Consider the following 26,470-nt stretch of genomic DNA (forward strand, 5'->3'; position numbering starts at 1 on the left):
GTAGCTATCAAATGGATTTACAACCTTTTCAGCTGCATTAGTAGACAGGGAATCATGTAGGTTACATATATATGTACATGTCAACCCGACCTACAGAGAAAAAGATGGAACGACAGCTCTTGGCAAATCCTCGGAAGTTATTATAGTTCATATATAACGTAGTTTGACTAAGTTAACAGCGTATATGAGTAACTTTGCACTTTAAAATTTTGTTAGTTTGTGAAGAAAGCAACATAAGAAACTATTAATAGCAGATAAAGTAAGAAAGATTTATCTGTTACCGGTGCCCATTTTAGCAGCGTGACATCCTACTAATCAGACTAAATATCAAGTTCAGTCCAATCACAGTCAGAATGGGCCAAGGAAATTAAGGATAAATCCAAACTGTAGGAAGCTGTTTTATGGTGGCTTTCGGTTGCAACACTAAATGGCGTATCATATATAAAACTACATGCAATTCATTTTCTATATTTATTTATTTATTTATTTATTTGATTGATGTTTTATGCCGAACTCAAGAATATTTCACTTAAACGACGGCGGTCAGCATTATGGTGGGAGGAAACCGGACAGAGCCCGGGGGTAAACCACGACCATCATTTTCTATACTTATAATATACACGTACACATGTACGTGTATATACAGGCCTGTGTCACGAGCACTGAACTACGCGGGGAATATAAGAGGAAATCCTTCAGTTCGGCCAATTAATTAAACAAAGTTGAACCAATTATAATGTGATACAGTTGCTTCAAAGGCCCACTTTGCGTGTCAGTGGTCGTGAGTAACAAAGTACTTCATGCTGTAATAATGCCGGTTAATTCCTACCGTAGACCTACCGATATCTTGTCAACTGTAGACCTGTATATAGGCATGTGTGTATGGTACGGCGAGTTTACAGGGTCTACTTTACGTGCAGTTTTTTATTAAGATAAGTAAGAATCGCACAGGGTATCATTTCCGTCATTAAAAGCAAACTTACACTTCGTACAAGCTGGTCTTACGTTATCAACGAATCCAATGGTGAAATTAAAGGATACATGAAACGCTTTGGTTTTATTTCTTAATATGCAGATTATTGCTTGTAATAACATATAATATAGTACAAACAGATTTTTCATCTTTCACGTTGAGGGGTAAAAATGGCTTCAAAGTACAGTTTTCGTAAGGCACCAGAGGTGAGTCTGGAAATTAAGTTGCTTGCAGAGATGTCAACAATGATCCGTGTTTCAGAAGAACTGTTTTGTGGACAAACCGAACGGGTCTGGCCGAATGGGGTCGGGGGTGTGGGGAACAGACCGAATGGAAGCGGGTGTAGGGGACCAGAGGGGGCCCTAAGTTGGCTCGAAGAATCCATGCAGTATGTGTGCATATGTCACCTTGCCCACACCATAGCGACACGGTTCAGCGGGCTTGGTGCACTTCGGAGGTGTTCAACGAGTTCCGAGCATTAAGATCAACGATTACGTAACTATTAACAGGTACAAACATACTCCCAAAATGAAATTTTTAGACAGAAATTCCGAGGCAAAATTTTCTTCATTTGACATAGAAACATAATCTTTGTTTAGTTCATTTTCATGTATCTTTTAAAGGCTTCCAGGCACACAGAAGTCCACTGAGAGTTACGTCCCTTTAGTGTTGCTCTCACGTTTCACTGACGGCGCATTGACATGTGACCATCCAGATAACAGTTACACAACTCACAACTGGTATTTCGGCGGGGAAGACAGTCACATTTGTTTCTATCCGCGCATTGGTGCCGTCCAGCAGCCATAACTCGGACAAAACAGTTAGCATTCTGTGACATACAAGCAGCGAGCTGTAATCATGATGAAAACTGGCCTACTTGGGTTGTTGTTCTTTGTAATGCTGGGAATGTCCGCGGCCCAGGTCCCAGGTAGGGGTGAATGTCCTGACATCCAGGTACAGCCGAACTTCAAGAAGGAAAAGGTAAAAACAAAAAAGAAAAAAGAGATTAATGACTGATGCTATGTGCATGGTATCTGAATAAGCCTGTCATAAGCAAGATGAAGGGTTTTAAAACTTAAAATTTAGTAAAATTGGAAAGCAGTTCTTTTCAGTACCGGTATAGTTAGTAGCTTACGTATTATTAATTGTATAACCACATAGAATGGTAACCGTTACAGAACATAGTATTTATTACCTCACCTGCCGTTGGTCCTAAATTTTATGCAACTGGACGAAAAAATTACAGCCCAGAGTGTAACAACAGATAGCCAAGAATAAATATGCTGTTATGCATTGCTTTGTAGGCTTAGGCTATACTGGTGGGTTCAAAAAGTGGAACACCATTTGATTAATGTTCGAACATGTTATTCTGCCCCAGGTTTGAACTGTCGGTGAACTGTCAATGTAATAAAAAGCCTGTATTCCATGTTGCAAAGAGGGGGCTCAGTTGGTTAGCCCGCTAGCGCAGCGTAATGACCCAGGAGCCTCTCGCCAATTCGGTTGCTGTGATTTCAAGTCCACCTCATGCTGGCTTCCTCTCCGGCCGTAAGTGGGAAGGTCTGCCAGCAACCTGTGGATGGTCGTGGGTTTCCGCTGGGCTCTGCCCGGTTTTCTCTCACTATAATGCTGGCCGCCGTTGTATAAGTGAAATATTCTTGAGGACGGTAAAAACACCAAATAAGTAAATCATATTGCAAAGATCTGAATAAAATAATCATATTGCAATGAAGTGATACAAAATATGATAATCTAAATATAATTATCCAATACATCCACAACAGAAATATTGCTTGCGGGATTAATGTATTTAAATACATTTTTTAAGTTACTTCAGTTCATATCCTTTATAAATTATATATTCAAACCCCTAGCTAGCGTTTTGTAGAGTGACGATCTGCCATGCCTCTCAGAACGTCCGCCATCCCTCTGCGAAACCCCATTACCTAGCACTATGCCTAAAATGTCCTTTGTTAAGTATTTTTTTTTTATCTGTATTTTTTTTTTTTTTTGTATTTTTAATTTTCTGTTGAATAAACAACGCTATGCACTATAATTCCATCGGCATATGGTCTCGTACATATGTGTAGTTACATTTCGCCTCCAATTCCCCGAGAGTTACTTCCAAATCGGAAACACGTTAATTAAGACATCTTGAGTGCCTGAGGCATGGTTTCTGAAGTTTCGGAAATTGGCTGGCTGCGCAAACGCTGAAATTTTGTGACCTTCCCAAGCCATTGCTTAATAAATCGTAAATTACGCGTGTAGCGTCTAGAATGGCGATGCATTGAGTTGACACAGTAACATGCCAAGTTCAACTCGGCTGTCTGGGAAGTGTCAGTCCATCTTAGAACAGTGTTTTGAAGGCAGGATGATTTCCTGATTTAAAATTTCAGATAAACCCCCAAAGGCAATATTTTAGCCTTTTAATTGGCTCCGAAAACAGGTGTTTCCAGATTACCGTTAAACTTTACACGATTTTGATGTAGGAAATTATTTTCAGTACAGCCACAGTACATGTCCCCTGATAAACTGTTTGCTTTCTGTTAGGGGAATTTTTGCTGCTTTAGAGGGATGGCTAACCCGATTTACTGTAAAAAGTAATTGATCCTGTTTCCTTTCAACTAAAGAAAGTTGAACACAGAAATTAGTTAAAATAAATCTTGAAGGGCTGAAATGATAATATATGAAAGATTTTGTTGTCACAGCAATTACTGAAATTGGGGGGGGGGGGGGGGGCTTCAAAAATCAGTTTCAATTAACATTTTATTAGCCTGTAAGATATTTGACTGATTGTTGTTTTACACCATAGTCATGAGTATTTCACTCAGATGACGGTGGGTCAGTATTGTCAGGTGGGTGGAGGTAACCCCCAGAAGAAACCGGGGTAAACCACTGATCATTGAAAAGTCACTGACAAATTCCCCACTTGTCTTACAGCAGCCCCTTTTGCACAGTACTACAAGCAGCGTTGTCCACCTGGCCACCAAATCCGATAAATTAACCACTAAACTTTCTGCGGCCCTTGGGAGCAATTATGGTCAGATGTCATATCTATCCAATCGGGTATAGCAGCAAACCTTGCGATTAAGGATCCCGTTTGACTATGGGGATTACAAAGCTTACTGAAATACAGTATTTTAGGCCATTTAATTTATCCTCATGTTAGATATAAAACTACCCTATTGACGCGACAAAAGCATTTCCGGCAATGCAAGTTTTCCCCGCGGACGCAGCCCCCGGACACCCGGCCCATTTGGCTGGGACGCTCTTCCCCCATGCCTTCACCAAATCCTAGCTAAGGATCTGTATATATATATATATATGTGTGTGTTGTACAACAGCAGCCAGCATTATTTGGGGAATAGATATATATAGCTTTCGCAGCATAATAACATACTTAACCTGGTGTTTGTATTTAATTTAGTTTATATCTCTAATTTTACAGTATGTTGGTACCTGGTACGAATATGAACGATTCTTCGCTGCCTTTGAACTGGGAGGTATTTGTGGTCAGGCCAACTACACTGCAAAACCAGACGGCCACATCAGAGTGTTGAATATTGGATTTAATGAATGGTAATTCAGTTCATTAAAGCTTTATTTTAGAAAATGAGCAACTGGAAATTCTGGTGTTAAGAATTAAACATTGTCATGGAAGAAAGAAAACAATTCCTTAGTACTAAATGAATAAGATTCCTAAAATGTAACAAAGGCAATCAGTTGAATTGTGTTTTACCAGTTTGTGTTTTTTGGAGCGAATACAGAACTTCATTCAAGTATTGCATGAATAATAAAGTAATAATTAGTTGTAGCTGTTTTTTTGTGCAAATTAACCATCTAGTCTCACCATTGTGAAGACAAATGTAGTATTATTTAGCAGTTTAAATATTGAAATTTGCTTTTCGTGCCACAAGTACTGTCTAAATGAAAGCTTGGAGGCAGAATTTGCAGATCTGATATACGTGTAACTGAGTCTAGCATTCATTGCTCTCCTCTCCCAGGAATCGGTCTGTTTACTAGTATTCTGTAGGAATATTTTATAAATTTTGTTTATTCTATAGGACGAAGAAGGTGACATCTGCTGAGGGGGATGCGTATGCCCCAGACCCAAGTGTTCCAGCCAAATTGGTTGTATCTTTCCCAGGGGTTCCAGGTGAGTAGATGTGTTACAGTTCTGTGAAGATATAGGTAAAGGGCATTTTCACGTATGTCTCAAGACTCAAAAATGAAGTTTTGTGTAATAAATGTTTGTTAAAAAAAAATGTTGCGTCATACATCCAGAAGTTAATTGAAATAATAAATCTAGAAATAATGCATGAGCTCTATGTAGATGGTGAGGTCTGAACTTATGCCTTTTTGGTTTTTTTGGCCACTACCATAAATTTCCACGACCAGAAATATGATCTTAAATGCTCTGTTTTTTCATGTTAGGACCATTTGCCAAGGGAAACTACTGGGTGGTGTCAACAGATTACGACAGTTATGCTGTGGTCTGGTCCTGTTCAGCTATTGACCTCAAAATCATTGATCTTCACGGAGGTAATAATGCACAAAATTAATTAAGGCGACAAGTTGAAGATGATGGAGAATGTGTTTATAATTTGACACAAAAGCTGTTAATATATATCAGATATTCATCAAGGTGAATGCTGAGTTATTGAAGGCAGCAGTAAATGTTTTAAAAGATAATATCTACTTATAGTTTCAAACCCAGCTGTTAGGGTGTGGATATATAGTGGGTTTTTTTTTTTTTTGCTTGTTTTTTCTTTTTTATCACTATGACATATTTACCAGTTTGATGTACCACTTTTTGTTGACTCAAGCAAAATTCATGCGTTTTTCAAAGGAGTATGTACATGTATTCACAATCAAAATTTATCATACCCCTTGGCCACCTCTACTTGCCCAATGCTATTATCATCCAGTTTATGCCTTTTCAGTCTTCACTCTAAGTCCAAATCTGGGACCCAATTGGTTGAATTGCGCAGGTGTAACATTAAGTCTGATTTCGTCTATACCAGTAATAACTTCAATTTTATCCGAAATGCTAACTTTCATCTTTGTCATGACTATTTAACACTTAACATTTTTATTGAGTATTTATACAAAACTGCCCAAGGTAAGTAACAACTGGGTTACGGTTAAAACTGAAAAAGGATTATCCATAGTAGAGTTTTCTCATAGCAGTTTACGGTCTCAGAGTAAACAGCCTTGCAAATGGTCTTGCTGGTGCAGATCTGATAACAAGTTGTCACGGTCGATCTGATGAATATTTCCTCGTGCAGAAAATTAGAAAACACACTGACAATCTTCCAATAAATAACACATGCAAAACGAAAGAAACTATTAAACTCAGTGACCTCAGGTGTGTCATCAACCTACGAATGGCCTTGGGTTCCTCCCCGGGCTCTGCCATGGTTGCTTCCCACCATAATGCTGGCCCGCCAGCCGTCCTATTAGTGAAATATTCTTGAGTACAGCGTAAAAAAAATCCCAACCAAATAAATAAAACTGTTAATGTACCATGCACCATTTTTGTTGTGTTATTATACATTCTACTACCACAAGCACAGAATTTATTTGACGAGGTTGGCTTGAGAAGTGTGATGGAAAATGACGAGCAGAGTAGGCGTGAAGTTGCAAAACTAAGGTGGCCTGTTTGTGCCATTCGAAATTTTTAACATTTTGTACTGATTTACATTGATTTAAAGGTTATACTATTGTCTTCAAGAGCAAAGAATGTGAAAAGCGAATTCACAGAGCCACAGGAAATAATTAGTTAAGTTTGATAAACACAGTTATTAACCTCGAAAAACAATGAAAAAGGTTTTCTCCTTTAGTGAAGGGGTTTTCACTGAAATTAAATTGTTTTCTCAAAGCCTTAAACAATTGACAGTCACAGCTTGCTATCAGACACTACTAAGACCATTTGCACAAGCTATTTACTTTGAGACAGTAAACTGTCACGAGAAAATTCACCGGTGGATAATCACCTTAAGACAGCTTTGTGATTCTGGAGCAAGATTTCAATTCATTGGTTTTTTTCTCTCTTTTCAGCCATTGCTTGGATTTTGACTCGAAAACGAGGTGTGCTTGATGAAGACAGAAAGACGAAGATATACGATATCTTTAAAAGTTATGACATAGATCCGTCCTATTTCAAGAAGGTCGAACAAGATAATTGTCCTAATTAGAGTTTCGTAAATATCTGATTCATTGCTTTTCTCCACACTTTTGTCTTTTATACCTCAGTGGGCACTTTCACGAAACTTCATCAATGCATTTCTTGGTGACATTTCTTATGAAAGACGTTCGCATGGCATCAATGGTCTAAGACGATCTGATATGTGGTGCAAGTTGTAAAAATTTTTTTGAAAGTGAGCCAGTTATATTTTTGGACTTTTACTTTACATAACCGGAAAAGATAAATATTCTGACTTTTTAATAGTTTTTTTCGCCTTTTGTATTGTATTTTTCTGTAAGTATTGTCTTATTACACAGAAATTTTATATTGTTTCTTATGTATTGTTCCATTATTGACGAAATCCAACATGCAAGTATCCCAGCTGGATAATGTGTATATAAGTGACATGATAAGAATATGGTGTAACCAATTTCTGATGTATGTGTGACCATTTACATATCTAACTCTTGTCTTGAAAGTTTTTGTTAAAGAGTTCTTCTTTTTCTTTATTGTGTCTTTATACCAACTGTCTAACCTCTAAATGATTTCCATCGTTTCAAGAATTTTATCGAACGCCTAATCAGAAGTGCTAAAAGGGAGAATACTTTATGGCATGAAACGTACTTTATGGCATGAAACGGCGAAATGCTATATAATTGCAATTTATAGTGTTTCACCAATTTATTAATGTCATCAACAAAATGAAAAAGATGTGTAATAAGTGTCAATCGATTTGTAAGTTGGGAAACTTCAGTGAATTAAAAATGTTTCTGTCATCTCTGAATCGTATGGTGTCTTGGTTTGTGGCAACGTAAGGATACATGAAGGATGATTTAGACAATTTCGTTCCCCCTACCATAATGCAGGCCGAGGGACTCCATGTATAAGTGACATATTCTTGAGTACGGCGTAGAACACCAATTAAGTAAATAAATAAATTTAGTCAATATCATTTTGTGATTAATTTCGCGAGAGACGGAGAGGACTGAAGTACTTAAGCTTCTCTACAATATCCTTGTTCTTTACAGTGTGGAAATTTTATCTACAACTCGATACAGATGACTTTAGTAAACCTAAACAACATTGTAGAAATAGAATGTCTTGGGGGTCTAAATGTCAGTTTCTACAGTTTTACTCCACAAATAGATGTTACAAGACCCATATTACCCAAGCACATATATGCGCTGAAGTTGGTAGGATACTAATGTGTCTCCACCCACCATAATGCTGGCCGCTGTCGTATTATCAGCAGTTAAATAAATAAAATATGGTGGGAAGAAACAGGCCTCGAATCGAACAGCCGATGGTTTATTAATGGCTTTGTATCAGGAGGTTTTTCATATGTATCTGACGAGTTGCAGTGGTTTCCTCCGGGGTGTACCCTGTTTCCTCTATTTCTAAACCAAACCGTGATTACACATGCGACATATTCCTGATCAGTTCTCAACCCACTTCGGGAATTCAAATATACATAAATACATTCTCCTGACAATACGTTTTCCAAAATACGGACAGTTTGTATCGTGTCGTTTTCATCGTATCGTTCTGTATCGTTCCCATAGAAAGACATTCATTAACAACTCATGTCTTCTTTCATTCCCAGAACCGTTATTGTCGGACGATATCGTGATCTTACTGCATGATTTAAGGACATTGCTTGATGAATAGATCGGCTTATTTTTCAGACATTTCCAGACAAGTTGGTATTAATTAGCACTGACAGAAGAAATCAAATAGGAATGAATGAATGAATGCTTGGGGTTTAACCTTGTGCTGAACAAATTTTTTTCAGTCATATGACGACGGGGAGTCATTGGGTGTGTGTATATGGACTGTCTCTCCTTGTGGCATGGCGAGGCCATGCCGCTAAAGGGCTGCCGTCACTGAAACATCATGCCGAAGACACCAGACATGACACCTCACCCAGTCACATTATACTCACACCGGGCCAAGCAGTTTCCTTGCTCTAACCTCTCATTGCTGAGCGTCAAACCATTTTTAAAGATACCATTTTTAAGTCTTTGGTATAACCCGACACGGGTTTGATCTTCGGGTCTCCCGCGTTCGGCCATGGTATAAGTGAAAAAATTCCAAAGTATGCGTTTAGATAACAATGAAACAAAAAAAAAAATAAATAAATACTTTTTTCTCCATGTGTTAAATTATCTGATATTATCACATTAGCTGTCTTCATGTAATTAATTAGTTTAAAGTGTCGACAACTTTATTAGCTGTTGTTTTAAGAATTTGAATTGTCTCAAGAGGCCGGTTTACTGCCTCTTGTCTGGCAATAAATTTTGAAAACTCACACACATCGACTCGTATGGTCAACACTTGCAATTAACCGACTAAAATAAAATATGCTTTTACTGCAGCTTGGTTCTGTTATGTTTCTTTGTTTACGTGAGATTTATAACCTTTGGACAAGACAGATCTTGATGGAGACTGGTTGAACTACAGACCAGTGCAAACATATTGCCACTTCAACAGGGGCCTGAGTAGAGCCTACCTTTGTGGTTTTGCTATTTAGGTGTGATTTTGTCTTTTGTGGTTTGGATCTGATTTGCTGTATCTGTTCGATACATTAATTATATATAGGAGTGCTTGCAAAGGCAAACTTCAGTGTGAGGAAAGCGTATAACTCAAGATTCAGTGACGTCAGTTTTGGTTCCGTCCAATCTCACCATATAACATTTCACACAGATGCATTATAGGTGTATAGGGAACCTTAGTTTCCTTGCTCAATGATGATATAATAGTGTTTGGAATCGAGTGTCCAACGAACTTCCCACACCCACCGATCTGTTCGAATGCTTGATGCCGACCTTTCTTGAGTTTCAGGTGAAGAGAGCCCCGAGTCGACTTAAAAGCCAGCTGCTGAGGATGCATTACCTTCATGGGCAATAATGTATACCGTACGGGAGAACTAAGAGAAAAGCTGACAGGGAAACACGTAAGATGAGAGCTATGCGACAAGGAATCGTGTTACAAGAATTTGTCTTGAATTATCGCGAATAATAAAACTACAATGTGGAAGTATTCCGCTTTGCATACCACCTCGGTGATGTGTAATATAGTGAGCAACATCCGTGGGACGAAGAGAAGCCCTGTGTATTTACTTGTATTTCTGATGTTCCCTACACTACACTCGGCATATTCCAACAACCGTAAGTACGCAGTATATTTAACGTATTCACCATTTTCTGATCTTGAATTGGACAAAAATCTCCCAGCTACAGTAACTTAACAATGTTGATCTTCAAACTGAAGGAAATTACAGCACGTACCGTAATCTAGGTTTTATTGAACTTTAGACTGAAGTAAAATTAAAGAAAATGCTGCTCCATGTAGTCGAAAAATGCGAATTGCTGTAATATTCACGAATCCACAGATATTATTTTTTTACACATTGTTTTTTTAATGCAGTTGACATCAGAATGGGAGACAGTAAGCAGTTTGTATCCAAAGCTATGGTAAGAAACTTTAGGTCCATTTGTTTATATGCAGTAGCCAACATATTTGATAGCGTACAGTCCTGGCGAGAGCTGACAATGTGCCGTAGCCAACAGATTTGATAATGTACAGTACTCGCCAGAGCTGACAATGTGCAGTAGCCAACAGATTTGATAATGTACAGTACTCGCCAGAGCTGACAATGTGCAGTAGCCAACAGATTTGATAATGTACAGTACTCGCCAGAGCTGACAATGTGCAGTAGCCAACAGATTTGATAATGTACAGTACTCGTCAGAGCTGACAATCTGCAGTAGCCAACAGATTTGATAACGTACAGTACTCGCCAGAGCTGACAATGTGCAACAGTCATCAGATTTGATAACGTACAGTACTCGCCAGAGCTGACAATGTGCAACAGTCGTCAGATTTGACAACGTACAGTAGTCATCGAATTTGACAATGCACCACAGTGTACTAACTGCCGACCAGTGCTGGCTAGCTGTTGAAACAAGTTTTTGGCAAGACCTTACTTGCTCTTGACAGCACCTATATGGGTGGTGATAGTCCATTTTCTCACTGAAAAGTCGCCTCGATATTGCTGTAAAGTGGTGTTAAAATGTAATTATTTATTCTTTCATTTAAAAGAGACGACTTTGGAACTTACAACAAATAGCAAGACGTCACACCAGATGTTGCTGCAATGTTTTTGGTATTAAACTGGAGGCAAAAATCATCTTTGGTTGCTGAGTCAAGAATCATTTTGGCGACGTCAAAAATCAACTTAGTCCAAAACTGTTGCTTAGTTCATCACTTCACTCTTTAAACTCCAGTATCTCTCTTCCACTTTACAGAGTTCTGTCAAACAAAACCAAGCCTCTCTGAATGGGCACGAGGCATTGGCTGCCTTAAGCATATTAAACAACACCATTGCAAATGACCACTACAGTGGCACTATTGGCATCTGTAACGTAAGTAACTTATTGATGATGATGGGAATGCGAGGAATAACGCCAACGCTGGAGTTCGCCGACCTCCATAACATTACTAAGGTACCGTAGAGAAAAACATGTATATATAAAAATTATTGCTAAAAATTGTACCCAAATACCACAAATTTAAACCTGTGTATTTATTTATTTATTTATTTATTTATTTATTTATTTGATTGCTGTTTTGCGCCCTACTCAAGAATATTTCACTTATACGAAGACGGCCAGCATTATGGTGGGAGGAAACCGAACAGAGCCCACGACCATCCGCAGGTTGTTGCCAGGTCTTCCCACTTACGACCGGAGAGGAAGTCAGCATGAAATGGACTTGAACTCACAGAGAACGTATTGGTGAGGGGCACCTGGGTCATTTCGTCGCGCTGGCGTGCTAACCTCCTCGGTCACAGAGGCCCCCCCCCCCTAGATCTCTGTAGAAGTGTACAAGGGATACACACGTTTCGTTTTCGAAAAGAATATTTGTGTATTCGGGGTAGAGTTTCGTATACTTTTCGTAAATAAAAGTAAAACTAATATTACCAATAAATCCGCATGCGAGTTTGAATATACAGGGTCATACGTTTGACTTTTTCAGTAAGAAACATTAGGAGACAGATTAAGTCGGAGAACATTTAGAATTATGAGTTACGCTTAATACGAATGCAAACTTAATACACGCTACCATTTCAGGCGTTCACAGAGACTCTGGAAAGACTACTAAGGCAAAATGTGAGAAGACCTGCACCCTGTATGAGTACGGTAGGTTGCTCATTAACCCTACAGCCTTGACTGTTTTAAGCACCGTGCGACAGTATGTAAGGCGGACAGATGCATGCAAATATAAGTATTTGGTATGTATGGCAATGTTTCAGAATACAGACATTGTTTCATCCATACAGCACTAATTAAATCCGGTAAAGGCATCACGCGGCTTAGCAAGTCATCGATAGTAAGGCGAAATCTCCAGTGAAAGATGTAAAACGTTGTTAGACTCCATCTCATGAATATGATGACTCAAGACAGCCAACTTTTTGTCATTGATGTCACGTAATTGGCCTAACGTAAGTCCGTTTCCAATGAGTATAGTTTTACATACTCCCCTGGTCCGACGTTGCAGGACCCTGCTGTAGGGTTCCGATGTTATCTTGAGTAAAACAGTTGACTCGTTCAAACTATCAGAAGTCTGTTCAATTATTCAACTCCCGGAGCACCCAAAGCGACGAAACATGGTGTCAGAACTGGGATAAGATTCCCGTCCAGTCGTGTGGTAAATTTGAAACTCTGTACCAACGGACATTGGCGTATTTTCACTGTGCGCTGATCGTGCAGGTGGCTCGACTCGCGCGGGAGTGTTGTTTACAGACAGTGAGTGACTTTCTGAACTGAGATTCGCATTATTTGCCAAAACTTGTGATTTTTGTGAATGGACACTGTGAAAATAATCGATTCTGAACATTGCGAACGGAAATAACAGTGAACTCTGTGAACATTAGCTTGATTTTTGGTGTGATTGACTGTTCTCCCCAACGCTGGAGCAAAAAAGTATGGAAGCCCGTTACGGACATTTGGCCTTTGCGCTGTAAGCTGGATTTCTACGATGTCGCGTATAGGACAATCGAGTTTACTCTGGTGAAGCTCCATGACACTTGTGCTCTATATAGATGTGCTGCATTTTCTACGGAAGCCCAGTATGTGACACACTGACTTGTGTTATTGTAATTCCTGGAAAATGGCGGAAGAACAAGCTAACAATATACAAGCTCCTAATGTTGTACATGTCCCTACAAACATTCCACTGCCAACCAAACTGGATTTGAAAGGAAACTTGGCGACGAATTGGAAAAAATTCAGACGGATGTGGGACAATTATGAAATCGCAACTAGACTTTGTGATTCGGAAAGTAAATACAGGACTGCTACCCTACTGACTTGTATAGGCGTGGATGCATTGGATATTCTTGATGGTTTAACCTTCACACAGGAAGAGGATAAACAGGATATAGACATTGTACTGCAGAAGTTTGAAACATTTTGTGTCGGAGAGACCAATGAATCTTACGAGAGATACTGCTTTAATCGCCGAGACCAGGAGACATCAGAGACTGTTGACTCGTATGTTGCAGTGCTTCGTACACTTGCAAAGACGTGCAATTATGGACAGCTGGAAGATAGCTTAATAAGAGACAGAATTGTGGTTGGAATTCGTGACAACAATACTCGAAAGAGGTTGTTGCAGGATGCGAGACTGACTTTAAAATCTTGCATTGATGTGTGCAGAGCACATGAATCGGCTTCTCAGCAGATGAAATCTATGGCTTCTGTTGACGAAGTTCAGCAGGTAAGGGACAAACATAAGAACAAAACCCAACACAGACAGAAAACGCAGAAGCAACATAAAGGGAAACAGAAGAACCATTCAGAGCTGGAATGTAAATTCTGTGGCAAACGTCATCCTTTTGTTAAGGAAAAATGCCCTGCCTGGGGTAAAGTTTGCTCCCACTGTGATAAACCCAATCACTTTTCGTCCAAATGTCCAAATAAAGGCAAACAGAGACAGCATAAAGTTCATCAAGTGGACACTGATGAGGAATCATCAGATGGGGAAGAGGAATATGTGCTGTCCGTAAGTTCAAAAGGAAAACAGACTGACACCAATGGCAAAGGATTTCCAAAACGTATCTTTGCCCGTATGATTCTAAATCGCAAAACTATTGTTTTCCAGTTGGACTGTGGAGCTACGATCAATATTCTCCCTGAGAATCTCTACGCTGAAATCTACAATGACAGACAACTGAAGAAAGTGGAAAAATCCACAACAACCCTTGTTATGTTCAATGGAACAGAAACTATACCTGTCGGGAAACGCCGCATTTCAATGAAAAATCCTAAGAATGGGAGGAAATACAGCGTTGAATTTGTCATCGTGAAGGGTGATTACAGACCTCTGTTGGGAGCCAGAGCGGTTCAACAGATGAATCTTATAACTGTAGAGACTGAGAATATTATGCTGCTGTCGCATCAGCACAGTGATGATGTGAAGTCAAGGAAACAGCCTGGTGTTACCATGAATGAAATCAAGTCTTCCTATAGAGATGTTTTTCAAGGAGAAGGAAAACTGGAAGGACTGCTACATCTTGAAGTCGACGACAAAGTGCAACCTGTTAAGTTGCCATGTCGCAAAGTTCCTGTTGCTCTTCAGCCTAAACTGAAAGAAGAGTTAGAGACTCTGACCAAGAAAGGTATAATTAAGCCAGTCACCGTGCCTACTGACTGGATTTCAGCAATGGTTGTGGTTTCTAAACCCGATGGACGACTTCGTCTGTGTATCGATCCAAAACCTCTGAACTCTGCTCTGAAACGAAACCATTACCCAACCCCCACGATCGATGATCTCCTTCCTGATCTTGCCAATGCTAAATGCTTTAGCCACGCTGACGCGAAGAATGGATTCTGGCACGTTGAGCTCGATGAAGAGAGCAGCCACCTGACCACTTTTGAAACTCCTTGGGGACGGTACCGCTGGCTCCGTATGCCATTTGGTATTTCTACCGCACCGGAAGAATTCCAGCGTAGACTCAACGAAACACTGGAAGGTCTAGATGGTGTGAAAGTAGTACACGATGATGTTCTAGTTTTTGGTGTTGGAGACACTGACCAAGAAGCTGACGAGGATCACGACAGAAAGGTGATTGCCTTCATGGACAGATGTCGTGAGAAGAACATTAAACTGAATCAGAGTAAGTTTCAACTCAAGTGCCGGGAGGTTCCATATCTTGGACACATCTTGTCTTCTTCTGGATTGAAAGCTGATCCTTCTAAAGTGACGGCAATCAAGGATATGCCAGCCCCGACGGATAAGAAAAGTGTACAACGTCTGTTAGGCATGGTCAACTTCCTCCAGAAATTTGCCCCAAAACTATCATCGACAACTGCCCCTTTAAGAGAACTTCTCAAAAATGAGAATCACTTTCTCTGGGATGAAGAAGTCCATGGAAAATGTCTTCAGGAAGTGAAGGATATCTTGTCAAGTCCTCCTGTTTTGAGATATTTTGACGACAAAGCTGAAACAGTACTTCAATGCGATGCTTCCCAAGATGGACTGGGAGCATGTCTCATGCAAAATGGCCAGCCGGTGGCCTATGCATCGCGTTCCTTGTCTTCTGCAGAGAAGAATTATGCACAGATTGAGCGAGAAATGCTCGCCATTGTCTTTGGAATGGAACGGTTTGAACAATACGTCTATGGAAGGAAAGTCAGGATTGAATCCGACCATAAACCACTGGAATCAATCGTCCGCAAAAGCCTACACAGCGCCCCGAAGAGACTACAACGCATGCTATTGAGGCTACAGAAGTTTGATTATGAAGTGACGTACAAGAAAGGAACAGAGATGTATCTTGCCGACGCACTCAGTCGCGCATACTTACCATATTCCAAGACAGCTACAAATGAACATGGAGATGTCATGCTAATTGACGACAGGTGTCCAACAGCTATCGAGACAGAATCCATCAATATGGTTGAGTATCTTGCTATCTCTGACCAGCGGATAGGGTTGATCCAAACAGCCACGTCATCGGATCCAACCATGTCAACACTGAAGAGAGTGATACAGGATGGATGGCCAGACAGAAAGGAAGATGCTCCCTTTACAGTACAGCAATACTTCCCATTCAGAGATGAACTCTCCGTTCAGAATGGAATAGTGTTTAAAGGTGAGAGAGTTATCGTTCCTGTTAGTGTCAGACCAGAAATCTTGCACCGACTCCACTCATCGCACATTGGTCTTCAGTCATGCATTCGACGAGCCAGAGAGCTAGTATACTGGCCGAACATGATAAAGGACATTACCGATTTGTTAAGTAAGTGTGACACGTGCAACGCCTTACAGAACAACCAGCCGAAAGAGACTCTCATCAGCCATGAGATTCCCAGTCGCCCATGGGAAAAAGTGGGTTGTGACCTATTTGAGTTTGATGGCAAGGATTATATGATACTGGCAGACTATTACTCTGACTACTTCGAGATTGATCGACTACATGACAAAACGGCTACTACAGTGATAAAAACGATGAAATCACAGTTTGCCCGTCATGGAATTCCTGTCCAGCTCATGTCAGACAATGGCCCTCCCTATAATTCGACCGAGTTTAAGAAGTTTGCCGACAAGTATGAGTTTGAACATATTACTTCTTCGCCACGTTATCCGCAATCAAATGGCAAAGTGGAAAGCGCAGTTAAAACCGTGAAGCAGCTCATGGCCAAATCTCTACATGCCAAAACAGATCCCTTCCTTGCTTTGCTAGAATGGAGAAACATACCAGCAGAAGGAATTGGTAGCTCATCAGTACAGAGATTGTTTGGACGAAGAACAAGGACTCTTCTACCAGCAACCAACGAACTTCTCAAGCCGAAAACCGTTGACAGAGTCACCGATAAACTGGCAAGTAGAAAGCTGAAACAAGCTCGATACTACAATCGTTCCGCTCGTGATCTCGCTGATCTGCAACCTGGAGATGTGGTAAGACTTAAGCCCCACAACAGAGACAAACAGTGGCAGAAAGCAGTTGTTGACAAACAAGTAGACATACGCTCCTACAGCATTCACACTGAAGATGGTAGACGGTTCAGAAGAAACCGCCGTGATCTAAGAACGACAAAGGAAGACTGCCCAGAGGTAAGAATGCCCGAGGTATATACTCCAGCCCAAGTACCAGAAAAGGAAGATCGCCCCGTGGATACCAGGACAACAAGTCCACCGCGTCAGGAAGTAAACCCAGAAACTCCGAGCACCGGGGTTACGCGTACTTCGTATGGACGAGTGGTGCGAAAGCCAGCACGTTTTCAGGACTATATATCTCAGTGAGAAGTTGTATTTTTGACTTTATCGTATCAGTGACTTTGCTAACGGTTGTGTATGCCCTGGACAGTCCCGTGAAGAGTTAATTTCAATTTTCATTCACTATATCATGTTGTTAAATGTTTCTTTTCAGAGGTTCTTCCACATCTTCAATTCAGAGACTGTTGAACATCCAGAACATTGGTTTAAGTCGTCGTGTTTCAAAGAACTGTAATTTCTTTCACAGTTGTTCTTTTACTTATTTCATGTTGAAAAGGGGGATGTCACGTAATTGGCCTAACGTAAGTCCGTTTCCAATGAGTATAGTTTTACATACTCCCCTGGTCCGACGTTGCAGGACCCTGCTGTAGGGTTCCGATGTTATCTTGAGTAAAACAGTTGACTCGTTCAAACTATCAGAAGTCTGTTCAATTATTCAACTCCCGGAGCACCCAAAGCGACGAAACAATTGATACGGATATACTATTGTTTTGAGAAAACCTGGCGATCTTTCTACTAGTGCTTTTTCAGCACGTGCCAGATGGCGACCATGAGATACTCGATTGGCCCATTAGTTTCAGGACCTATAATCACCAAACAGTGATCAAAGAGTACATTAAGATTTTCTGCTATGATATGTTTGAATTAAGACACGAATGAAGTTATATTTCAATAGACCTATATCTTGCAGATAGAAATTGTAAAAGCATTACTGATGTCTGCTTCCGGACCAAATTATAATTTTCAAAATATGGTCCACATTTTAGTATATGTGTACCATTTTAGTCTTTCAGTAATAATGCAATGTAGCACGTAAGAAACGGACACACACCTGTCAGAGAGGAGTATAATGTTTTCATATATATATATATATATATATATATATATATATATATATATATATATATATATATATAGTTCAAATTTGAATGAAATTTTGGCAACGTAACAAATGTTACATGTTGAATAGTTAGCTATATGCCAGACTTGCACAGGCAAGTTGCTATTTTGTGAGAGAAGCAATGTATTGATCACAGCATCTTATATTTCCAGTCTGGGAGTTTTGGTTAATATCAGAAATAGAATATTCAAATTTAAAAGCATCTCTGTCCCTTTTATATTTATCTTCTTTATTATCGGTATAGAACTACATATACGTTGATTGTTCGTTTTAAAAATAATGCAAAATCTGACAAATATCAGATTTACCGTATAAACGCCAAAGTCTTTCTTCTTGATGAAGGGTAAGAAGGCCTTGTCGTCCCTGTTCAGATCCGTGGAGATGTTCGTGCAGACTTTGGCTGTTCATCAACTAAAAATGGAAGAGCACATCAGCTTATATTTTAAAGAAGATCACATTGGTATGTAGAATTCTGCCAACTTGATAAACAGGTCCTGATTTGCACTGGATATAAAGAAACATATTATTGTTTAATGTCAACAAACAAGAATGAATGTCCCACGTGCACAATTGTCACATATGTTCTCTGACGTCACAGCTTCTTACTTGCTTCCATAGAGAATGAGAAGAAGTGGTGGAATATCGGGTATTAAGAACTCACGTGTGGGAGAATCCCAGTCAAGGCGTCGAGTCACCACTGAATCTGGGTATCTGACGCACGTCTGGTTCATGCATTACTAAGAGTTAACTGGAACCTTGGAATTCATCTATCTTAATCCTACATGTAACATGGCATCAGAACGAATCTGGGTGTCGAAACAGACATTCGTATACCATAGTGGATGTTTTGGGTCAATAATCACAAGACCAATGTTCAACACAAGCCACAAAAGAACCAAGAAAGTATATCAATTAAGAAATTAGGATGGTTACGGACAAAGAAGTGACATACCTCACCATACTAAATGGGATTTACGTAGCTATCTAGGGTCCCATGGAGATATCGAAATGGTGTATAGTATTTAAAGATGTCTGCTTTGTCAGGTTCGGTAACATAGGTAAATTGTTTAACAGACATTAGAACATCCACAATCCGTTCCTCGTTATATTGTATTCTGGATGGCCTCTGAACCTTTTCAGAAATTGGACTGCTTCTCGCGGAAGAACACCATGTAGAAGTCACGCAGAATTTGTCTACCGCTGTACTTGATGTAGATTTCCCTGTGTTTGTGCGGAGGGAGAGGTCAGTTGGGGTCATTCTGTACAAAGGCCTGAACGGCCTCTTGCGGGAATACGAGACGTGTGTCACTTCAGATGGCGAAGAAACTCGGTGAGATCATACAGAGTAATTAGTTCTATCAGTTGAAAAACCATGGGACAACGCGATTCAGCAAGCAGAAAAATCGTCAAACTCTCTACTTATGTCATAAATGCTTTTTTCTCATTTCGGAAATCATATATTTTTTAGAATCATACAAAAGTCCCATGACTGTACATATACTTGTTAGGCTTCATTATACAGCATAATTCGGTGATCATGTAAATTGCTATGATTAGTATAAGTGTTGTAATATTAAATCATTTCAAGGTATTTCTTGCTCTCTCATTTTTTGTTTACCTACAAACGAACTTTGGAAATCGATCAGTACGTTTGGCGTCATAGGAAGTGATATTTTGAGTACATCGGTGTACGCTTTAGATGATGATGGTAAGAAAATCACCAATATAACGATGACGTTTACCCTCAAAAATCTCCATGACAACACCACGGTGACATGCGCATATTGGAAGTTTGCGGATGGGTAAGATTTTAATTTGTACTCAGAATATATTATTTATTTTATTTATTTCATTTCAACGCCGTGCTCAAGAATATTTCACTTTCAATGACAATGGTCATCAATATATTATATAGTAATATAATTACAAAAACTGTTCCTTAGACGATATATATTATAATCAGAAAAATACGAATCAGGGTCAATAGATATGTCGAGTCATGAAATCAGGCCTTTAGATATGAAGAATCATTATATCCAGCCGATAGATATGAAGAATCATTAAATCAGGCCTGTTTATATGAAGAAACGTTAAATTAGGCCTGTAGATATGTAGACTCATTAAATCAGGAATACAGATATGAAGAATCATTAAATGAGGCCTATGGCTATGAAGAATCATTAAATCGGGTCTGTAGATATGAAGAATCATTAAATCAGGCCCATAGATATGAAGAATCGTTCAATCAGGCATATAGATATGAAGAATCATTAAATCAGGTCGACAGATATGAAGAATCATTAAATCAGGCCCATAGATATGAAGAATCGTTAAATCAGGCATATAGATATGAAGAATCATTAAATCAGGTCGACAGATATGAAGAATCATTAAAGAATCTTGAATCAGGCCGATAGACATGAAGTATCAATTAAAATTTTAGGCGATAGTGACAGTAAGTTATTAATTCGATGGGGAGCAAATGTACAAACACCAACTTTCTAAATATCATTGACACAAAAATTACCAGGCCATTTGGTTATAGGACAACCAGCGGTGGTTATTGGCTAGCCGATGGATGTTTTATAGCGGATCGCCACAACTACAACGTAACCTGTGTCTGTAATCACTTGACGAACTTTGCCCTACTTGTCCAGGTCAGTGACTTCGAGGTAAGACCATTTACTTGAACGGGAGGCCTATATATGGCTTGGTACCTTATTACTAACTCTGTATTTCTGTGTTCTTGTTTGTCAACGTTTGACAAACCATGTGAACTGATATGAAAATAGTACTGGAGATATTTGAGATTGATCTGTCCCTATTAAAGGGAAAAAATCTGTGCTTTTTGTTCTAAATGCACGTATTATTACCACTGTATGAAATCATGACAACCGCCTCACAATCTCTGCGATTCTTTGCAGTTGTCAGCAGTCGACCAGAAAGCTCTCTCCATCATATCATATGCTGGCTGTTCTGTATCTATCACCGGTGCCTTGTTATCTGTTTTCGTTTTCCTCTTTCTCAGGTACGTGGTGATTTCGAATTCGTGCCATGTTAATTTTGCTACTCAGATGTATTTACTTAAAGATGAATTACTAATTCGTGAATACGTTTCCTTTTAGAGATATTCATTATCTCTCTGAAAAAGTTTTATTGGGGTACAACCTAGTTCCATTTTGAAAAATAAAGCGAGTATTTGATATTTAAAGTCATGTAGTATTCCATAGATGACCTGCGCTCGCGACCACATTGAGTCTCTAACGAAAGAATGCAATGCCAGGGTCTCTCCTAGTGTCTGAGTTTCCCTGAACCTTGGACTTCTCTGGCATCCAAAGTAGCCGTATTGAATATCAAAGTTAATAGGAGGGTGGTAGTTTTTTCCCTAGCATGTCAAAATTTTAAACCTTGTAGTTGCGTAGAAATATTTATTTATTTCTTATATTAATTGATTGGAGTTTTACGCCGTACTCCAGAATATTTTACTTCTACGACGTCAGTCAGCGTTATGGTAGGAGCAAACCAGGTAGACCATGGAAGAAACCCACAACCATCCGCAAGTTGTTAGCAAACTTTCCCAAGTATTCAGCCGGAGAGGAAGCCGGCATGAGCTGAACTCGCAGCGATTGTATTGGTGAGAGGCTCCTGGGTCATTGCGCTGCGTTCGTATGCCATAACCACTGAGTCGTCTATTTGGAAATAAAACAGCAATATGATACTACAGCACTTGCACTTGTGTAGGTTTTCGTAGGTTTGCGAAGATATTGTCAAGTTATCCTTTATGGGAATTAACTTTACAGGATTTGCCAAGACCGAGTTTTGATTCACTTAAACCTAGCACTGGCTATTGTCGGTGCCCAGGCGGTGTTTGTGTTTGAAGAGACGGTATCCAGACACACTGTAAGTATAACCAATTTCATATCTAAATTCTAATACAAATTTATTGAATTTATTCCTGAGTAAGAATTTTTCACTTACATGACGGCAGAGTAAACCACCAACCTTCACCAGGTATTATGTTTCTAACAAAGCCTCTGACTTATAGCTGCAGCGGGATTAGCGAGGACTGGAATCGAACATGCAACCTTAACGAGCAAGCGCATGATAGCTGCAGCGATGGCTCTACAATTTCTGTTGAGACACAATATAGAACTGATATTTACCTGTACCGTGGACTTGAAACCATCGCACACACAGAAATAGGTCCTAGTTCAAGTTACAGCAAGTGGTGCTTTTTGCTGGTTTACAGTGGGGTTTTCAGTTGCATATAGTTAGGTATTTAACAAAGAACTGTAAAGATATAAGGTTGCTGTAAGGGTACAAAACAGTAACTTTTGTAGATCATTTGTCTTCGTAACCTATTAGTGCTTTTATTTCTAGTACTATAACGATAGCGAAAAATATTTTGTGCATATACAACAATATTTAAACAGTTTTGTCACAAGGTAGTTGAGGTTTAGTTTCCCTGGTTTCCTGTTACAGCCAGCCTGCATTTTGATGATGGTGCTAATGTACTACTTCCATATGGCGGTGTTCTGTTGGATGCTGTGTGAGGGAATACATCTTTATCTGACTGTTGTTGTTGTATTCGCGTCACGTGACAAAATGAGGCGGTATCACTTTTTGGGCTGGGGTAGGTTTTTTATGTTTATGCTACTCCAATTTGAACGAAAATTTATCATGTTTAATGACAAAGTAAGTTCCCGGATGTGTGTCATAAACCTTAAAATCTGACAAGTGATTTCTTTGTTAGTCTGTTAATGACTCGGGGACCGTACGTGGGGAAGGTCTGACAGCAACCTGCGGATGGTCATGGGTTTCCCCCAGGCTATGCCTGGTTTCCTCCCACCATAATCCTGGCCACCATCGTATAAGTGAAATATTCTTGAGTAAGGCGTAAAACACGAATTAAATACTAGTTCTTGTGAGTGCAAGACATCTCTAATATTTTGGGATTTATATGTAGATCTTTTGATCATCAGAACACGCAATAATGAGAGAAACAGGTTATGTGTCCTTTGGAGTTATTCGCCCACCAGCCATTTTACCAATGCTCCACGTCTTTTGGAGCGTTTTAAAATCTGTAGCAACCGGTCGCCTAAAAATGTAAAACTGTTAAGCCAGTTTCCATTGATTTTGATTTTACCATAGGTGTATCGCTTTGCAGGATGAAAGAATGAATAGCGTGGTCAGTTAAACAAATCAGGGAAGGAAACTATCGCTGAGATGAACAACATTCAATAAATGATCAATGTGAATGCAACCAATATCATCTAACCTGGATCTGAGACAAGTTTTAATGACTTACAAGAGTTTCGTAAATTTCATTTCCGATTCTGACCTATGAAAAGCCAGAATTATTCTACGCGCTCATTCATAACATTACTTCCTTTTGCACTTTGCAGGTTGTCCTTTACTGGTAGTGGCTGTGGGAACCGCCATTGTAAACAGCAACATCGGGAAACATGACGTGTAATTACAGGATTTCTATTTCGGCCATTGAAGTAATAAATTCACGTCATTATAATGTTTAGCTTTTTCGCCTTGTTTTGTATAAGTTAAAATTGACTTGTAGAATCGATTATGTATTCTCTTTGTGCCTAGACGCCAGAAGCTTAGAAGACATAATACCTTGCATCTCATTCCTTTTTTTTTTCAGTTGTTGGTTTTCGCCCAAGGATAAATCGATCCTGGTCTTTGTGATTCCAGCTATGTCTGTGGCTCTGGTAAGCATTAGCTTTCAACCAACAGTGACCCTGCATATCAAGTCTCAATTTTCAACTATGAGTTTTCAACAGAGTCTTGCAGTGTAAACATGTAACCACCCCACAATCCGCTGGTGAAAACCCCATATAGCAAACTAAAAATTTAAGAAGTTCCGATACTAGGTGTCCTGTCTTAAATGAATATAGTTTGACTCGTTAATGTTAAATTCTGTAAAATAGTCAAGACCAATTTCTGTCATATAAATATTCGCGTGCTTTGTTTTCTTTTTTTTTGAAGAAAAATACCTTCTAAACCGCCGTCATATCAGTGTTACATTCCTGGGAACGGTGTTAAACATCAATCAAATAATTAAATGAAAAAATTAGTAAATTGTAACTGCAGACCGTTGGATATTCTTGCCAGGTGAACGTTGGGATTCTGGTAGAGGTGATGCGGGTTGTTGTACGCCTGAGCAGGACCTCCATCGACAATAGACTGGAGAGAATACGGTAAGGAACAATAGAGGAGTTTCGAGTTCGAACTCTTTTGTCCCTATAGTAAGAAATAGTCTGTAATTCTGTAATGTCAGGCAACTTTGGTTGGCATTAATTTGCCAATCACGCGTTGACGAAGTTCTGGAAACAGGAACGCCACCATTTTCGTTCAGGAACCTGTTTAGCTCACAACCCCTCAGTTCCTCAGAATTCTCCCTCATTCGTCTTCTCTAAATAACTTTTTGTGAAACTTTTTTATTGGCGCCTATGCTATAGTAAATGTAAACAAAAAGTTGCCTAACATTTATGATAGGCCACATGGTACGGTAGCGCTTTTTTTTTTTGGTTTTTTGTTTGTTTGTTTTTTGCCGATAAAAGAGTCCAAGAGTTCAAACTTGAACACATAGTATAATGTTAAGATAGGTAGCCTTCACAAAAACAATGTGGCATTTCTACAATACGAGAAGAAACTCGGCCCAAGTTCTATTTTAGCTGTCTATGACATCAAAGCTCACGGGGTATAGATGTTGTCGTGTTAACTGTATTCAGACTTCTTTGTCCTAGTTATGTGTCCCTTGAGTCGTCTGCCTCTCCTTCCCTCATGATGAAGCAGTCCAAGACGGCAAAGTTACAAATTCTCTTACTCGTATTACTGTTTTTTCGGTTTACCATACGTTGATAATTACATCGTTCAAAGCTGATTTTTAAGCCAGGCAATTTTTTTTAGCCAAACTGCTTTCCCACTTTCACTCTGCATAATTTCACTTTTGAAAACATTTATTTGTGCTTCGTTTTCATCTAGAGATACCAGATAGCGCAAAACATTTGAATAATACATTGATTAATATTTTAATTTTGAGGCAAGAAAGTGTTTTCTGAGACCGGTTGATTACATCGTTCTGTTTCCTGGCCACAGGAAGACGGCCAAAGCTTCCGTCCTACTTCTACCACTTCTGGGAGGGACCTGGTTATTGGGAGTCTTTGCCCTGTCTCAACAGACAGTCGTCTTCCAGTATCTGTTTGCCCTGACAAACTCCACGCAAGGACTTCTTCTGTTCCTCTGCCACTGTGTGACGTCATCAGAGGTAAGGCAGTGGGTTAACAGAAAGTAAACTAATGTATGAATTACGCATGTTCATCTGCCTCTTATATTACGTCAACGTTTTTCGTAAATCACTGTTTTCCACACAAGGTCTCCTTCTGGTTGTATGCGTTTGCATGCGCGGACTTTGTTTGGATCATTAGGTTTCGGGAGAAAAAAGTCCTTTTTTTCTTTCGAAGCCATTTCCGGACTATTGTGCTATCAGAATCTGCATTCTGACCATTCAGAAGATGAGTCTTTATTGCAGTGTGTTCTGCAACCCTACAAAAAAGCTGCATGCCATTTAATTATCAAATCTAGCATGGTAATTAAAGCGTTGGTTCGATGTAGCTGGCAGGCCCTTGAACAATGAGGTTTGAATGATTCAGCTGGGGCTTTAAGTCAGGATAATAGTCCGGTACCTGGCGAAGTTAAGTTATGTAAGTAAAACATTCTTGATTACGGCGTTTAATACCAATCAATCAATCACTAGATCACTATATACATGTAATTATTACAGGTACGCCAGGCCTTTGCCCGCAAAAAACATGCCTGGGAATTAAACAGGCGACTGCTACGGCTGTCAAAGGTGAGCCCAGCCTCGATGAAGTCCATGGGATCGAATGAGTTGGCGACAATCGCTATGACCGAAGTCTCCAAGACATCCTCATCTGGCAAATGATTATTTCAAAACGACATAAATGAAGCATTCATTCCGCTAAATTAATGTTCTGTGTAGTAAATTTCACTAATTCTTGCAAAACTGGCTGATCAAGGTGTTTATTTAATAATATTTCTGCTAAAATAATAATTTGTACATCGTGTTTTGTTATTTAGTAAGCATGGTTTT

At 39.5% G+C, this 26,470-nt stretch overlaps 2 protein-coding genes across 2 annotated transcripts; both read left to right on the forward strand.

The window, feature by feature from the left end:
• The first annotated feature begins 1,658 nt into the window (after positions 1-1,658).
• On the forward strand, positions 1,659-7,941 carry LOC135478314 (apolipoprotein D-like). The gene is made up of 5 exons (XM_064758593.1): positions 1,659-1,954; positions 4,419-4,549; positions 5,035-5,126; positions 5,405-5,512; positions 7,031-7,941. The coding sequence occupies exons 1-5, from the start codon at positions 1,832-1,834 to the stop codon at positions 7,165-7,167; spliced, it is 591 nt and encodes a 196-aa protein (XP_064614663.1). The 5' UTR covers positions 1,659-1,831; the 3' UTR covers positions 7,168-7,941.
• Positions 7,942-13,328: 5,387 nt separating this feature from the next.
• LOC135462202 (uncharacterized protein K02A2.6-like) lies at positions 13,329-26,302 on the forward strand. Its single transcript, XM_064739614.1, has 8 exons — positions 13,329-17,276; positions 17,593-17,669; positions 18,711-18,799; positions 19,480-19,669; positions 23,999-24,065; positions 24,469-24,554; positions 25,456-25,624; positions 26,141-26,302. Exons 1-8 carry the CDS (start codon positions 13,329-13,331, stop codon positions 26,300-26,302), a joined length of 4,788 nt encoding a protein of 1,595 aa, XP_064595684.1.
• Positions 26,303-26,470: the final 168 nt, after the last annotated feature.

Source organism: Liolophura sinensis, chromosome 1 (genome assembly GCF_032854445.1).
Source record: "Liolophura sinensis isolate JHLJ2023 chromosome 1, CUHK_Ljap_v2, whole genome shotgun sequence".
In the NCBI taxonomy this organism is placed as follows: domain Eukaryota; kingdom Metazoa; phylum Mollusca; class Polyplacophora; order Chitonida; family Chitonidae; genus Liolophura; species Liolophura sinensis.

What these genes read in the sequence shown, in the direction of transcription:
- LOC135478314 (XM_064758593.1), top strand. Translation starts at nt 1,832, where the DNA reads ATGATGAAAACTGGCCTACTTGGGTTGTTGTTCTTTGTAATGCTGGGA. An exon ending in ATCTTTCCCAGGGGTTCCAG is followed by an intron (nt 5,127 to 5,404) that starts GTGAGTAGATGT and finishes TTTTCATGTTAG; the next exon opens with GACCATTTGCCAAGGGAAAC. An exon ending in AATCATTGATCTTCACGGAG is followed by an intron (nt 5,513 to 7,030) that starts GTAATAATGCAC and finishes CTCTCTTTTCAG; the next exon opens with CCATTGCTTGGATTTTGACT.
- LOC135462202 (XM_064739614.1), top strand. Translation starts at nt 13,329, where the DNA reads ATGGCGGAAGAACAAGCTAACAATATACAAGCTCCTAATGTTGTACAT. An exon ending in CAAAGGAAGACTGCCCAGAG is followed by an intron (nt 17,277 to 17,592) that starts GTAAGAATGCCC and finishes GTTTCTTTTCAG; the next exon opens with AGGTTCTTCCACATCTTCAA. An exon ending in TTTTAAAGAAGATCACATTG is followed by an intron (nt 18,800 to 19,479) that starts GTATGTAGAATT and finishes GAACCTTTTCAG; the next exon opens with AAATTGGACTGCTTCTCGCG.